The sequence below is a fragment of the Camelus ferus genome, chromosome 6 (genome assembly GCF_009834535.1).
Source record: "Camelus ferus isolate YT-003-E chromosome 6, BCGSAC_Cfer_1.0, whole genome shotgun sequence".
NCBI lineage: Eukaryota > Metazoa > Chordata > Mammalia > Artiodactyla > Camelidae > Camelus > Camelus ferus.
In genome coordinates this window covers 71,142,578-71,158,568 of record NC_045701.1, presented here as the reverse complement: position 1 = coordinate 71,158,568, position 15,991 = coordinate 71,142,578, and the positions used below count along the sequence as shown (strand labels likewise).

At 50.6% G+C, this 15,991-nt stretch overlaps 1 protein-coding gene across 2 annotated transcripts in view; it reads left to right on the top strand.

Annotated features, from left to right (window-relative positions):
* TGFB3 (transforming growth factor beta 3) overlaps positions 1 to 15,991 on the top strand; it is a 28,551-nt gene that overhangs the window by 6,841 nt on the left and 5,719 nt on the right. Inside the window, exons 2-5 of one of the 2 annotated variants that reach the window (XM_006184461.3) lie at positions 1,181 to 2,394; positions 9,259 to 9,422; positions 9,714 to 9,843; positions 15,238 to 15,345. In XM_006184461.3, the coding sequence (XP_006184523.1) occupies positions 1,908 to 2,394; positions 9,259 to 9,422; positions 9,714 to 9,843; positions 15,238 to 15,345 (889 nt within the window). In that variant the 5' untranslated portion in view covers positions 1,181 to 1,907. Of the gene's footprint in view, positions 1 to 1,175; positions 2,395 to 9,258; positions 9,423 to 9,713; positions 9,844 to 15,237; positions 15,346 to 15,991 lie in introns of both variants that reach the window. The other variant, XM_014559072.2, reaches the window with a different exon arrangement.

Sequence of the window (15,991 nt, the reverse complement as noted above, 5' to 3'; positions counted from 1 at the left end):
CCCTGCGGAACCCTCGGGGGGGAGGGAGGCCGCGAACATCTGGAGGACATTTCTGCGAGAGCCGCTGCAGAGCGGGGCTCCGGGAAGGGAGAGGTGCACTTGCGCGCACGTCGGGCCGAGAGGGGAGCTGTTCCCCACGGCACCCGGTCTTGTTTTCCTCGCCCTCTTTCGTAGACCCTTCTCCCCAGGCCCCTAGCCTCACCCCCGCCCCAGCGCTACCAGCCTTCCCGGCTCAGACCTGCGGAGCCTCCTTCACTGGCGGCCTCGCCTCGCCAGAGGGCACCCTCGATCTGCCGGAAAACGCCACCATTTTTCAATGCCCTTGGAGCATCTCCAAGCTTCAGCAAGCCACCCGGCTCCGATCTTGTCAATGAAGAATCGGGGCCAGGATCGCCGCGGAGCTGAACCCAACGCCAACCCCGCTCCAAGAGCGGGCGTCACCCGCACCGAGGGTGGGCACGGCTGCCCCCGTCGGGCCCCATGCGCTCTCCTGCCCCTGCCCAGTGTCCCGCCTGGCCCGGGGGTGGCCCGGGACGGAGGGGGCCAGGAAAGGAGCGAGAGACCGGCCGAGGAGAGGACGGACTGACAGCTGGCGAGAGGGCGAAGGAGTTGGGGGAGAAGGAGGGAAGGGATTCATCGGAGTAACTTTCCAGAAAAACAGTCAACGTGTAGCAGGAGTGACTCCAAGAGGGGAAAAAAAGTTCAGTTACCACGTCGATCGAGAGGACTCGCAAAGTATTTTTCAAATGGGCTCGGCTTTTCCTGTGCCTGTTTAAAACATTAAAATCGTGCAGCAAAAGAGGCTGCGTGCGCTGGTCCCTCCCCCCACACCACCCCCCACCTCCCCTCCGTCCCCTCCACCCCCCCACCCCGCCCCGGGCCAGAAACGTCATGGGAGGGAGGTATAAAATTTCAGCAGAGAGAAATAGAGAAAGCAGTGTGTGTGCATGTGAGTGTGTGTGAGAGAGGGAGAGGAGCGAGAGGGAGAGGGAGAGAGGGAGAGGAGCTGGAGGGAGAGAAAGGGAGGGAACCAGGACGCCAAGTCCAAGGGAATGAGCAAGAGAGGCGAGAGATAGGGGAAGAAGCATGAGAAAGAAGGAATAACAGCTTTCCGGAGGAGGCGTGCAGTGAACTGGCTTCTATTTTATTTTTCTTTTCCTTTTTATTTTTTAAAGAGAAGGAGGGAACAGAAGCAGTGGCCGAGGGAGAAGACAAGCTGAGGTGCTGGTGACCTGGGCGTCCAAGTGGATTATTGGGGCTGCTCTCCAGGGGCTGTCCCCCCTGCCTTCCAATTGCACATAAGCCCACATCCCAGCCAATGAAGATGAGAGGCAGCGTGAACAAAGTCATTTAGAAAGCCCCCGAGGAAGTGTAAACAAAAGAGAAAGCATGAATGGTGTGCCCAAGAGACAAGTGTGTCCTGCGCTGCCCCCACCTTTAGCTGGGCCAGCAGCAGCCCAGCCCTGCCTCTCCCCACCTACTCACTGGTGATCTTTTTTTTTTTTAACATTTTTTTTTTCCTTTTCTTTTCCATCCTCTCTTCTTATTCTTCTTCAAGGCAAGACAAGGATTTTGATTTGGGGACCCAGCCGTGGTCCCTCTGCTCTTTCTTTAAAATACCCACTTTCTCCCCATTGCCAAACAGCGTTTGGCAATATCAGATATCTGCTCTATTTATTTTTACCTAAGGAAAAACTCCAGCTCCCTTCCCACTCCCAGCTGCCTTGCCACCCCTCCCAGCCCTCCGCTTGCCCTCCACCTGGCCTGCTGGGAGTCAGAGCCCAGCAGAACCTGTTTAGACACATGGAGAAGAAACCCAGAGCTTCAAGGCACACAGTCGGCTTCTTCGTGCTCAGGGTTGCCAGCGCTTCCTGGAAGTCCTGAAGCTCTCGCAGTGCAGTGAGTTCATGCACCTTCTTGCCAAGCCTCAGTCTTCGGGATCTAGGGAGGCCGCCTGGTTTTCCTCCCTCCTTCTGCACGTCTGCTGGGGTCTCTCCTTCCCCAGGCCTCGCAGCCCCCGGGCCTCACTCCTCGGCTCCCGCATGAAGATGCACTTGCAAAGGGCTCTGGTGGTCCTGGCCCTGCTGAACTTTGCCACGGTCAGCCTCTCCATGTCCACTTGCACCACCTTGGACTTCGACCACATCAAGAGGAAGAGGGTGGAAGCCATTAGGGGACAGATCTTGAGCAAACTCAGGCTCACCAGTCCCCCGGATCCATCGGTGTTGGCCAACATTCCCACCCAGGTCCTGGACCTTTACAACAGCACCCGAGAGCTGCTGGAGGAGGTGCACGGGGAGAGGGGAGACGACTGCACTCAGGAAAACACCGAGTCAGAGTACTATGCCAAAGAAATCTATAAATTCGACATGATCCAGGGGCTGGAGGAACACAGTAAGTCCACATTCTGGCTGGGGTGTCTGCTCTGGAGGGGCTGAGCTGGAGTAGGGAGCCCCACCGAGGGGGGCCTAGCAGTGGCCCACAGCAGGCCCAGGTTCACCCGCACCAAGGCTCCGGAGGTGGGATGCGCAGCTGGGACTGGGAAGGTGGGTGAGGAGGGAGACAGAACCATTCTGGTAAGAGCGGGTGCTTCTGGGAGGCCGGGAGCCCTGGAGGTGAGTGACTTGCTGACCTCACATCCCATCCGTGGCTAATTTTAATTTGGAGTGACATTCTGCTGTCCCGTTAACATGCATGCTATGGCACGTGATCAGATAGGTAACTGTACGCAGACAGGTGTCAGAAGCGGTCAGGGCTGGCTCTCTCCAGAGCCCTTGAAATTCCACGAGTCTGGAGACCTCAGTTTTCTCCCTGCTTTTCACACGTCACTGTGACACCTCTCAGGTTCTGTTTTTCCAGTTCTCAGGAAGAAGAGCAGACCTGCCCCAAATTAATGTCTGTCAGGCTTTTTGAAGCCCAGGCAAAAGACAGCTTCTAGCTGTCTAGGCCCTTCAGTCCATGCCACACATGTGACCCACGTGAGCTGTGTGCGTGGGGGAAGGGTGTGCACCTATGTTCACGCATACGTGTGCTTTAAAGCTATGTGTAGCCAAGCTTGGTACAGTAGACAGATTCATGTGTGCAAAATGAGCGTTTTCCAGTCCCATGGACATGCAGAAAGCAGGGTTGTGGCTGTGGATGTGCAGATAATTGTTGGCAGCCCTTTTGTGTCTGCGTGTCAGGGGAAGAGTGGGTGGGAGGTGTGGCTGTGGGAGCAGAGGGGACGTGTGTCTGGGAGTCTGTCTTCCCAGGAGGCTCCCGTCTGTGCTGAGAAGCTGGGAGGCTTCTGGGTGAGACATCTGTGTGTGTTTGTACACGTGTGGAAGTCATGTGTGTTTACTGAACGGGGATTTAAAAAACCTCAATACAAGAGAGAGAGATTTGGCAGATGTTGAGAAACTGACAGCCCAGGAAGGAGGAATGTGAGCCACTCACGGGCCAGGGACTCTGGGAACAGCTCTGTTTGCTTTTCCTACCAGCAGGTGTCCTCGGCGCCCCGACCACCTCACCTTGTCTTACCTGGACGGCGGGCAGTGCCCAGAGTGGGAGTGGGAGTAGATGGAGCGGGCAAGGTGAGGGTGGTCAGCAGGGAAACAAACTGCAGGGGTGAAAGGAACCTGGCCAGAGAGGAGGAGGAGAGGGCAGCTGATGGAAGGTGCGAAAGGCCTCCTGGGGGCTGGCCCATGGCAGGCCTAGGAGCCTACGGTTACTGGCCAGGGGTTCCCACTCCAGTTTCCTGTGGCTGCCTTAGGATGTAGCTCCCAGGTGGGGAGGAGGCCGGAGAATGAGGCCCAGCTAGTGCTCCCTCCCAGGGTCCTCTAGGCAGGGCTGACTCAGGGTCTGCCAGGGGCCTGTGGTTCCCAAATGCACCAGCAGCTGAATGGCTGGAACCCCAAACCCCTGGGCACCCACAAAGGCAGGAGATAGTGGCTAAACGTTGGAGGAGGGTGGAAAATTGAGGCCTATGGGAGAGGTGTGAGGAGAGTCTAGGACAAGAGGGAAGGACTCGGACCTTAATGATCCGGGTCAGGAGGAGGAGTCCCAGGGAGGAGGGATTCTGAGTCACCAGGGCCCACCCAGCCTGGAATCTCAAGCTGAAAGGGAACGAGCCAGATAGATACAAGGGCACACAGGTGCCAGTGGACATTTGTCCAAAGACTCAGAATACAAATTGTTGGGCAGCCTTGGGAAAAGGGCAGCTCTGGGCTGCAGCACTAGGACCTTGATCGTAGGTGGGGTGGCCCTGCGGCCACAGAGCCGTGGTCAGGCCAGGAGGAAACCTAGCACAGTTAGCCGGATGCTTCTTGGGATATCATGGAGGGTGCAGGGCCCCGTGGGGTATGGGGGATGCCAGCGAGGCTGGCAGGTGCAAACAGGAAGCAGGGCCAGACTCTCTGCAGCTGTTGGAGGTGACACAGAGGCTAAGCAGACGCAGGCTGGGCCCGCCCTACAGCTGGTTCAGGTGCTGAGCCAGCCCCAGAGAGGCCGACACACAAGGCACACTAATTATAAAGAAGGCAGCGGGCAGAGGCAAATGTCCAGCAGATGCTGAGAGGGAGCAGAGAGCCATCATCTAAGGCTGGGGGTGAGGGAGGCCTGTCTAGCACTCCTGAGGGCAGGCCGGGGTCTGTGGTGGGCCACTGGCAGGGTCTCAGTGCCAGAGCTCCTGCTGCTGAGGTGATGAGCTCACCCCACCCCCTCCTGTACCCAGTGACAGGCACTCGGAGGGAAGTGACAGCAGGAGCTGGGGCAAGGAGACAGGGGTGCCTGGAGAGCCAAGTGCAAGGAGGAGTGCCTCCCAGCGCCACAGGAGAAAGGGCACCAAGGTGAGAGCGAAGAGGGTAAGACCCGCTCTCTGGCTCTGCCCTGTCAGAGACGTGCCCCGATTCCCCCGTTTTACAGATGAGGAGACTACAGTGTGCATCAGTTAATTTGCCCCCAAAGAACCGGGGCTATAACCTAGACATTTTGGGTACAGAATGCACGCTGTTAAGCACTAACGCAAATGTGTGAAATACATCTTTTCAGCCCTACCTTTAACCTTTAGGCTCCAGGAATGAATCACGTGTTGGACCAAGCAGGTAGAGCTGTTATCTTAAACCCCGGTGGCAGCCTGCATAGGAATCACTGGCCATGTTCTTTCTTAGCTCTGCCCATTTTTATGAGGAGATTCATACTGCCACACATGTTCTCCCAAATTCAACGAGAGGGTTTCTTGATCTGCTGAAGAATCTCAAGCATGTTAAGCAACTACACCAGGTGGAATGGATCAAGTCACCACTCTGACCCTCAGTTTTCTCATCTGTAAAGTTAGAGATAGTCTCCAAACTCGCTTTCAGCCGAAACAATTCTATGTATACATCTGGGATGACTCAACACGGTCTCTGCTGGGGAGTGAAGGCAAAACTCTTACATACATCATATTCCTTTTATAATTCTCCAGGATTTTGCCATGGGAAGTGGGTAGAGGCTTTCTCTGACCCATGTGGAGAGGAAGGACACAGCTTTTTCAGTTCTTTTGTCATCCTTGCTATCAAGATACCTCTAGCGTAGGTGTCGTTCTAACTTCTGGCTTGTAATTACCTGTGTCTGGCGGGAGACTCTTGTTTTTACCCAAGGTGGCGCTGAGACAACCAGCAAAACCAGAGTTCATGAGCAAAGAGAAAACTTGGTACCTCAGCCTTTCTTTTCGGGATGCTACCTTTAGATTTTCTTCATTCTGAAAATTAAAAGCCATTTTGTCTTGAAAGAGCTCATTTGTTCTAAGTGCCAATGCTCTCTGCATGCTAGGTCAGTGTTTCTCCAAGTGTGGTCCAAGTGTGAAAGATGTGGATTCCCAGGCCCCAGCCCATCCTTACAGAATCAGAGCCTCTGGGGGTGGCATCCTGGGGAATCTATATTTTTAACAAGCTCCCTATTGATTCTTAAGTTCACTGAAGCCTAGGACTCAGTCAGCTAGGGCAAAACCTTTCCTCAGAGGGCCTGCAGGCACAAGTGTCCACAGAGGCCAGGCAGCTGATGCAAATAATCTAGAGGAAAAGCTGCAGCACAGGCACCGCGACAAAGTGTACAGGACACTTGACCTCAGGGTCACAGAGAACAGGGTGTGTAGGGGAGGCTGGTGGAGGGGACCACATCGCGTTAAAAGAGTCACCCACCACTCAGCTCTTGCCGATTTTTGCATTTGGGAATGTGAGGTTCAGCTTTACTGCTTCCCAGAAGTGCAGAAAATCTGAATCTTCCTGTGAAATTTCCCAACTTTTAACCTGGGCTTAAAATGCTTCTGGGCTTCTAATTCAAAATTTTACAAAATGATGCACTGGCCCAACAATATTCTAATGGGTTAACATGGAAAGGCTAACTCATTTAAAGGTTAAATCCTTCAAGCTGTGGTTTATCAAACTTCCAGAACATCTGGATGCCATGGCACCCTTTACAAGGCACTGTAAACTGTGGTTCTCAGTCCTGGTTACGTATTAGAATCATCTGGAAATCTTAAAAAAAAAAAAAAAGAAGAAGAAGAAGAAGAAGAAAGCTCTGGACCCACCCACACTGCAGTGTGGTCAGACTCTCTGGGGAGCAGGTCTTGCCATCATCTGTTTTTAAGGCTCTCCAGGTGACTGTAATGTACAGCTAGGGCAAAGGGACAGTGTCACACTGCTACCTGCAGGCCCATCCTAGGAGCCAGCAGTAATTTTCCTAGCAGAAATGATGGACACAAGCAAAGGTACATCTCAGGAGCCCAGGTGTCTGAAAGCATTTCAAAAGGCATGGGCTAAACATGGTCAGCTGTTTCCAGGTTTTTCCATGAACACTCTGCATGAATAGTCTTTGCTTATTTCTCTCTCCCTCTAGCAAAAAAAAAAAAAAAAAAGAGAGAAAGTGGCACCCATCAATATATATACTTTGTGTGCAATGGAAAAAGCTGGTCATAATTTAATTTGTAAAGGTGGCCCTCCCTAGGCCAGCTCTCAATAAGACTAGTGTTCTGCAGAAGCATGACTTAACTCTTAAGACTGACTGGGGATTGGCTTTTGTCTGAGACATAAGTTGGGACTCCAGGCCCATTTCATGGACTCCTGCTGCATTTTGTGGGTGAAAACATCCCTCCACTGGATGACCTCTGAGGTCCCCTCCAACTTCTAGTGTCTCTGTTTCAATAAATGAAGTCAGAAGACCTGGGTTCAAATCACACCTCTGCCACCTACTAGTTGAGTGATCTTGGAAAAGTGATTTAACTTTCCTGACACTCACTTTCTTCATTTGTCAAATGGTAAATTTTACTTATCCTCATTCTCCTCAAGGATCACTGGGGGGTCCAATGAGTTAATAAAAGCTCCATGATATATAAGATAGTGTTACTACATTTTGTTTATTCATTTACCCTCTGGCTCATTCCACAAACTATTTAAAGCATCATTAGTATTCAGTGGATTTAATTGTCAAGATTATATTTACATTTGCTTTTCTCTCCTGTGCAGTTCTTTCTAAATCATGAAAGACTGTGTCTGAGCTCACTGGAGGGTCTAGTATAACTGAAGTCATACTGATGACAGCTCCTCCGAGAACGGAGACTATCAGTACTTGAGACAGTTTCCCATTCAAGTAGCTTACCCATGTCCAGAGGGTTAGAAACTTGCAAACTCAAAAATTAAACTGCCATTCTGATTGCTCTTTCTGGTTCTATCTGAAATGGTTGAGGCAGTATTTGTTCTTTCAAAGCCAGTTATTAATCAGGGTTTCATTAGCTGGCATTCACACATTTGTTTTCCCAACATCTGTTCCATTAATTTCCAAAGAACCAGTGTGAGACCCACCAGATGGCAATTTCCAGAAACACTAACTCATCCTTTCCTAAAGATCAGTAGCGCATTTGCTGGTGTCCAGGCCTCTGATCCTCCCGCCCTGTCCACGACTTCATAAACCACCCCTGGGGTGATTATGGGCTTGTTCCAGCCATGTCCATTATGTGTGGAATCTGGGTCTCTGAGCTTGAATTTCAAGTTCTGACTATTGTTACCATTTGTGTAGAAAGTTTTTCTCTGGGTGTTAATGCTGCTCAGACCTTGAGGTTGTAAATAAGAGACAGGATCTTTCTCTCTCCTTCATCTGGCTCTGAGGGGTGGGAAAGAGTGTGTGCTGCTTTCTGTCTTGTGGACAGGGGTGAAGAGGCCAGTGAGGTGACAGAGGTGGGCACAGAATGTGCTGTCAAGGAAAGTAACCCTAAGAGAGGAGTCAATGGTGATGGGCCCACTCGGTCTGAAGAGGCATCTGTGGGTCTGCCAGGCTGGAGACATGGGCTCCTTGTCACACCAATGCTGTCTCATGAGGTCTAAAGCACAGTGCCACTTTCCATGGCTCCCTGCTGTGAATGAGACAAAATCCAACCCCTCAGTCTGACAGTGCAGCCTGCCTGCAGGTGGACCCCAATCTACTGTCTTGACCTAGTCTCACAGGCTCCGGCCTGGCCGCTTCAGGTCGCTCTCAGTCACTTGCATGCCCTCCTCTCCCTGCCTTTGCTTCCAGCAGTCCTTCCATGTGAGATTTCTCTCCTGTGCATCCTTAAACCCTTTCCTCCTGCAGGACCCAGATCAAATAATCACCACTTCCACGAAGAGCTCTCAGCTCTCTCCCTCCTCTGATCTCTTTGCAGCAACCCCTGGGCTTCTCCAAAGGCCTTTAGCACTTTAACTCTGGTCCTGTTGTTTGGGTCCATGTGTTAATAGCTTCCTCTGGATATTAATCTCCTTGAAGGCAGGGGGCGTGTCTATTCGTTTTTGCTTCCCAGTGCTAACCTGTGCTTGGCACATGGTGTGTGCCAAATGCGCGTTTGATGAACGAATGAATGCTTAAATCAACAGACATGTGAATGAATCAGCTAGCTCTGCAATGATTAAACTACTGGGGGGATTGCTGATATCCTTGGGGAATCTGTATTTTCTAAAAGAGTAGGAAAGCCAGCTGGAGAGTCTGCCTGAGTGGGGATGTGAAGGCGAGGGGTAGGGGGGTGATTACATTTGACCAGCCAGTTGTTAGTGCCATGTCCTGGGGCCCTGGGGTCCTTCTGCTTCTCCATCGGGCCTGTGTGTGATTCCAGGCCCACCAAGGATTTTCCTCTGATTTCTATCTAGGTTAGAAGCCTCCAGTCTCTGGAGAGGTCACAGGTGGGACCCTGGCCACTTGGCGAGTCCGCTGGCAGCATTCTGTCCCCGTGGGTCGCACTCACACTGTGCCTCTCCCCACCACTTTGCCTCCTAGATGATCTGGCTGTCTGCCCCAAAGGAATCACCTCCAAGATTTTCCGTTTCAACGTGTCCTCGGTGGAGAAAAACGAAACCAACCTGTTCCGAGCGGAATTCCGGGTCTTGCGGATGCCCAACCCCAGCTCCAAGCGCAGCGAGCAGAGGATTGAGCTCTTCCAGGTGAACCCCCTCCCAAGACAAACACCGCTCGGGTGGGAAAGCTGGGTCCTTTGCCAGACCAGGCCTCTGCTCTGCTCTGGGTTCGGCAGTCCTGTGTGCGAATCCTGCCTTCTCTGAGCCTTAGTTTCTGTATGTGTATCCGTCATTAAGGGGATTAGGACCTTCCTGAAGTGCTTGAAGGAGTACTGAGGGTCTTAGTTTGCTCCTGCTCCCCTCATCTGTCCTCCTGCACCGTGACATGCGGGGTGCCCTGTCCGGCCCTCGGTACTTACTCCTTCCTCTGCCCTGTAGATCCTCCAGCCAGATGAGCACATCGCCAAGCAGCGCTATATTGACGGCAAGAACCTGCCCACGCGGGGCACTGCTGAGTGGCTGTCTTTTGACGTCACCGACACTGTGCGTGAATGGCTCTTGCGAAGAGGTAGGTGGACTCTCAGTATGAGCATTTTGGAGGGAACCTCAGGTCCCTTGGTCCTTCTTGAAACAGACAGAAGAGGATAGAACTAGGGGAGACACAGATCTAGGTTCAGAGTCTAGCTTAGCCGTCGACTCTGTGTGTCCTTCATTCATTCACGCAAGTGACATTGACTAACTGCTCACTCTGAGCCAGGCCCTGCGGGTTCAGCAGTGAACCAGACAGGTGAGGTCCCAGATCTCATGGGGCTTTTGTTCCAGTGGGAGACACATAGTAAACACGTGAACATATTAATGAACAGGACTTTCTGATAGTGATAAGTACCATGAAAAACAGGCAAAGCGATAATGAATGGGTGGGGTCCCACATTAGATGCTCAGGGAGAATCTCTGTGAAGAGGGAATTTGTGCACTGAGATCTAAGTGATGAGAAAGAGCCAGCCTGTGAAGGTCAGGATAAAGGATGTGCTAAGGGAAAAACATCGATGATTGAGCCCTCAGGCGGGAACCAGCTGAATTTGTTCTAGCAGCTGCAGACTGACTAGCGTGGTTGGAGGGTCAGAGAGGTAGCTGAAGCCACCTGATGGAGGATCTGTAAGGCCACGGGCAGGTGTTAAGACTTATTCCAAATGTGGTGAGGAGTCCTGGGGGGTTTATAAGCAAGGCTGAGGATGTGGGCTGAGGTGATTTGGTATATATCTTTAAAAGGCCCCCTGGTTGTCAGGAGGTCAAGAGAAGAAGTTAGGGGCCACTGTGGCTGCGCGGATGAGAGCAGTAGGGGCTTCGGCTAGGGCAGTGGCTGTGGGTACAGAGGTGATGTGGATTTGTTCTGAAATATGGAGGTAAAGCCAACAGGACTGACTGGCTGGTTCGGTATGGGGTGAGAGGACACAAGAGGAGTCTAGATGACTTGGAAGATTTTGGACTGGACACCCAGGTGGTAACACTGAAATAGGAAGGACTGGGAGAAGGGTAGGTTTGGAGGCAGGTTCTGTTTTGGCCAATTAAGTTTGAAAGGCCTAGTAGGCATCCAAGTAGAGCTGTCCAATAAGGCATAGCCAACGTCACATGTCCCGGACATCCTGGCCACTCACTCTGCTTCCTCAGCTGGAAAATAAGGTAATGGTTCCTTCCCTGCATGTCTCACAGAGCTGTTTTAAGGGTCCATTGTATTTTAAAGAACTTTAAGGCCTTCGGCCTGTTATACGAGAGTAAGCTTTTGTTAGGTCAGATAAGGAAATAGGCCCAGGGACGTTAAGTGGCTTGACCACGGTCATCTAGCCTGGATTGGAACTGGGGTCTCCTGACGGACAGTCATGGTACCTCTTGACATCATGCTCTGCTGTTTCTCCCCTTCTTAGTGGCATTGCCTGGTCTGATGCTCAGTGGGGTGAGGGTACCCAAGGTGGTCCTGTCTGTTCCTTTCATCTCTCATGAAGAATTTTCTACTCTTGTCAGCTGCTGTAGAGCCACAGTCCATCCACAACTGATACCCAGAGTCCCTGGGGCAAGTGGGTCCTTCCTTGTCTTCGGTGTTTTAGGAAATTCGGGGTTAAAGCTCTCAGGCAGCGATCACAAACTGACTGGCCTACATATTGTTTTAAATTTAACTAGTGGTCAATGGTTTTTGTTTTAAAGTCAAGAGATTACACATAAAACCTGGACTTCTGACTTTTCTTGAAAAATGGGAAGACTTCTTGGTAACAATCCATCAGAGAAGAGTCAGGCCACTTATTGAGCTGGGGCATGCATTTTTCATGTCCCCACAGGCTCCACTGTCCCCCAGTCCTCCCCAAGACCAAAGCTGGCAGTCCCAGTTCAGCGTGAGACACTAGCTCACTCTGCTCACAGATCTGCTGGATTCTGGGGGCATCGGACTGTGCAAGTCCCCATCTAAGGGGGATAACCTGGCAGCTGAGCTGGCAGAAAGGGGGCTGGAGGTCCTGTCTCAGCTCCAAGGGTACTGGGGATTCCATCCTATCTCCCCTACCGAGCAGAAGGCTAGGAGGACCCACATGCATCAGGCGACAGCAGTACTGTGGGAATTCTGACTCAGACAGTACTCCGCCTAGAGCCCAACGTGGCTACAGAAAGGAGAGGCCGGGGAAATTAATCTCTTAGCTTCCCTGTCTGATTTTGATCAGCTCCACCTGGATTTCTTTGAAGCCCTGGGCACTTGAAGTTCTTATTTTCACAGCTGCAGAACTCAATGAGAAGTTTGCATTGAGAATGATTTCCATCCTCCCTGAGACATCAAAAAGATAATTTCGTAATAAAACCTATGGGTTCCCCACCCACCAGCCCCACTGCTGCCAATTCTGAGGTCAGTTCTTCATTGGAACCTTCAGTTCCCACTCTGGCAGATGCTGCCCACCCCTCGCACAGGGGAATCATACACAGACCTTTACTTCTACAGGGCTCATGAGTCTCGTGAGGGTTTGTGGCTCTAAACAAGGCAGCAAATGGACTCTAAATGGAGCAATTGGCAGTGTGGACTGGTGAGGAAACCGAGTCAGACATATGGTCTTGTATTAGTCCAGCCAACATCTAAGAGCCTACTGTGTACTAGTTCCCAGGCTGCCTTCTGGGTCCAGAGCTGTCTGGAGCCCTCTCCAGGGTTGAGGACCCAGGTCCCCATACTTGGGCTATCTCCCCATACCATGTATGGCTTCTCTGTATGCAGGCCGGGCAGGGAGCACACCTAGCACGGTGGCAGGACAGGGGCCACACTGGGAGAACACAACCATTTTGTATCTCAGTGAATGTGTGGGCATCTTTCTTGGTGGTCTCTGTTGGACCTTCTTTGTCCCTCTTTGTCTCTAACTAGGAGTGTGGCTCTGGTATCAGGCTGCCTGTGTTTGAATCCTGGTTCTACCGCTTACTGGTTGGGTACTTTGGGAAAGCCATTTAATTTCCCTAAGCCTCAGTGTCCTCATCTGTATAACGGAGGGTTAATAATAGTTCCTGCTTTAGGAATTATTAGTATGCAGTATGCAGGATCAGTATGGAGATTACATGAACAAATTAACGCATATAAAGTCTTACAGCAGTATGTGACATGTAGCAACACTCAACAAATGTTGGTGATTACTGTCATCATTCTCTGAGCCCTCTATCTAGACAGAGTCTGTTAGCCAAGCCAGGCCACCACCTTCTACTTACCACCTATGCTCTAACCCTAACTCTCCACAACATGTGTGTCTGAATCTTGATTTTTCTAACTCAGGGAACTTGTCTACTATAGGTCTTTCCCAGTCTACTTAAACCCTTCTGGGCAGTAGGAAGTATACAGTTTTATACAGCCCATTTCAGCTACTCCAGATCCTTCTTCTTGCTGCCTTAAACCAGAAGAGGACACTCCTTATGCCTCCCTCTCTAATCACTTCTTTCTTTCTTTCTTTCTTTCTTTCTTTCTTTCTTTCTTTCTTTCTTTCTTTCTTTCTTTCTTTCTTTCTTTCTTTCTTCTTTCTTTCTTCTTTCTTTCTTTCTTTCTCTTTCTTTCTTTCTTTCTTTCTTTCTTTCTTTCTTTCTTTCTTTCTCTCTCTCTTTCTTTCTCTTTCTTTCTCTCTCTCTCTTTCTCTCTCTCTTTCTCTCTCTCTTTCTTTCTCTCTTTCTTTCAAAACTGCAGTCTAGTCAGTTTACAATGTTGCATCAATTTCTGGTGTTCAAATCACTTCTTGTTCTCCATCTGGGGCTCAGCTTCCTTGTTGTATTGGGCCCTCCCTTCCCCTCCAGAGCTAAACTTATGGAATAGACCTCTTCGAGTTCAGCAGGTGTCAGTTTGTCCTTAGAGGCTGCCCTGACTGAGGGCAAGACAAGTGAAGCTGGGCTCTAGAGTTTAGGGAAGAGGGATTGAGCTGGTTTTTAACCAGTAGGACTTGAGACATCCAGATCTGCCTAATGATGACTGGACTCTCTGGACTTGGGCCATTCTGTCCATGAGAAGGATGCTGAGCTGGCCTGGACTCTTCGGAATTTTCCTTGATGACGCCAGATTTCAGGAAGACCCCAGGTTGGTCCCAAGGCTAGATGCTCACGAAGAACCAGGATGACCTCAGAGAGCAGTAAATCAACCATCTTCCTGAGAAGCTGACCCTGAACTCAGAGGTCATCCCCCATGACTTCTCCAATACCTTACCACAGCTGGCTGCTGCCCCAGGATCAAGAGAGCTTCCCTGATTGAGTCTTACCAACCAGAATGGCCATGATACCAGGCCCTGACTTGGTTTCCCTGCATAAAACTACTTTAGTCAATTCAAATTTTTCACTTCGTATTCTTCCTTTTTTCCTTCCACTTTATTCAACCCCTTTTACGAATTTCCCTGCTTTCCCAGTTTTAGTTACCAAAATACCTGACCCCACAAGCAACAGGAAAAAGGGCCAGAGCTGGCCTCTTTGCCCCAGAATGTCACTCACCAAACCCTGGCACCTCCAGGCTTCCTTACACTTGTTCTCTGTGAGCTCATGTCACCCAGACCCTTGGCCATGGCCCTCTGCCATCTCCTCCAGCCTGTTCTCTAATTTCACAGCTGTCTTCCTGAACTAGTGGTTTTCCCTCAGTGAACCATCCACAATGCACATTTCCAACTTCCTCATGAGGGTGAACAAGGATTCCCAAAGAAGAAACTCTAAGTAACCTGGACCTTGTCATGTCCTGGTTCCTTAAGGAAAATACAGCCAAGTGTAACTGTGATTTGCATCTTACCTCCCATGGAATCTACCACTCTCTCTCTGTTTATAATCGCAGCCCTGGGCAAAATGCTGGCATCTTCCACCCTCACTGCTTCTGCTGCCTGCTCGCAGGAGAGCTTGCTTTGGCCTTGCTTCCTGACTTTTAATCCTAGAGCTCAGACTGTGCCACCTTCCTCATACCTTGTGGCCCTTTGAGGTTGTGGCTTTTTGAATCGCAGCCTCTCTACCCCAAGTTGTTCAGTTTTCCCCTTTCCCCAGTCTCTCCCAGTCCCCTTCTCTCCCCTTCATCCTTCCTTAGCAGGTTGGCTAGAACATCTCCTCTCCCAACCAACAGGTAGGGGGTGTGACTGTTTTTTCCCTTCTTTCTTGTACCTTCATTCTTGTCCCCTAGTAGGCTGGTGACAATTTTTTTCCTAATACCATCCTTTGAAAAGAGATGGCTATGACAGTTGTCCCTCATTATGCCCACTGGTTTATGCCTCCACTGGGTTGTCTGAAATGTAACAGAAGTGCGTGGAATGTGGCAGTGTGAGTGTGAGGGTCTGCTTTAGCTTTCCAGCACCTTCTGTCTCCTGTGACCCTCAGTCTAACCTAGTTCCTATGACTACCTGTGGCAGCAGAGGTCCCAGCCCTGCCATGCATGGCTGGTGGGTACCCTTCTTCATCAAACAAAGCGCTTGTCTCACCAACTCTGTGTCTTACTTTGCAGAGTCCAACTTAGGTCTGGAAATCAGCATTCATTGTCCATGTCACACCTTTCAGCCCAATGGGGATATCCTGGAAAACATTCAAGAGGTGATGGAAATCAAATTCAAAGGTAACAAAATGGATGCGTATGGTAGGATGGGTGGAGGCAGTGAATGAGGCAAGACAGGAGACCCCTGCCAGACTCGAAGAAAAGAACCAAGCTCTCTCACGGAGATGGCCAGCTCTTTTGTACTTGTGTGCTTCTGCTGTGTCCCAAAAGCAAGGAATGTGACGTTCAGCTTATAGCTATAGAGAATTCATTAGCATTTGGAAGACAGCCTTATGCTGGTAAGAGCCATGAAATCACGTAGGCAAGCCGTTCCACTTTTCTGAGCTCAGTCAGTAAAATGGGGGTATGAGTACCTCTTCCTCAGTGTTGTCATGAAATTAAATGAGATAACCAGCGTAAAACATGTAGAAAGTGCCATGGTGCTCACTAAATAGTAGTTGTCTTCCCTTTCTCCAAAAGAAATGAACTTTGGTGGCCGTGAATGTGAGTGCTCTGATTGCTGGGCTTCCCAGATGTCACAGAGCCCGCCTGATCAGTCATCTGGGTTTGAACCATTGCTTCGGGCCTCAGGGTGTTTGCCTAGAGATGGCAAAATGGTTGAGTCATTTCTGCTTTTCTGCTATATTTCTAAGGTGTTCAGCCTAGACAACTCTCTAGATTCCAGGGAAGCTTTATTTTCCTTTCAAAGCCCCTTCTGGGGAACCTA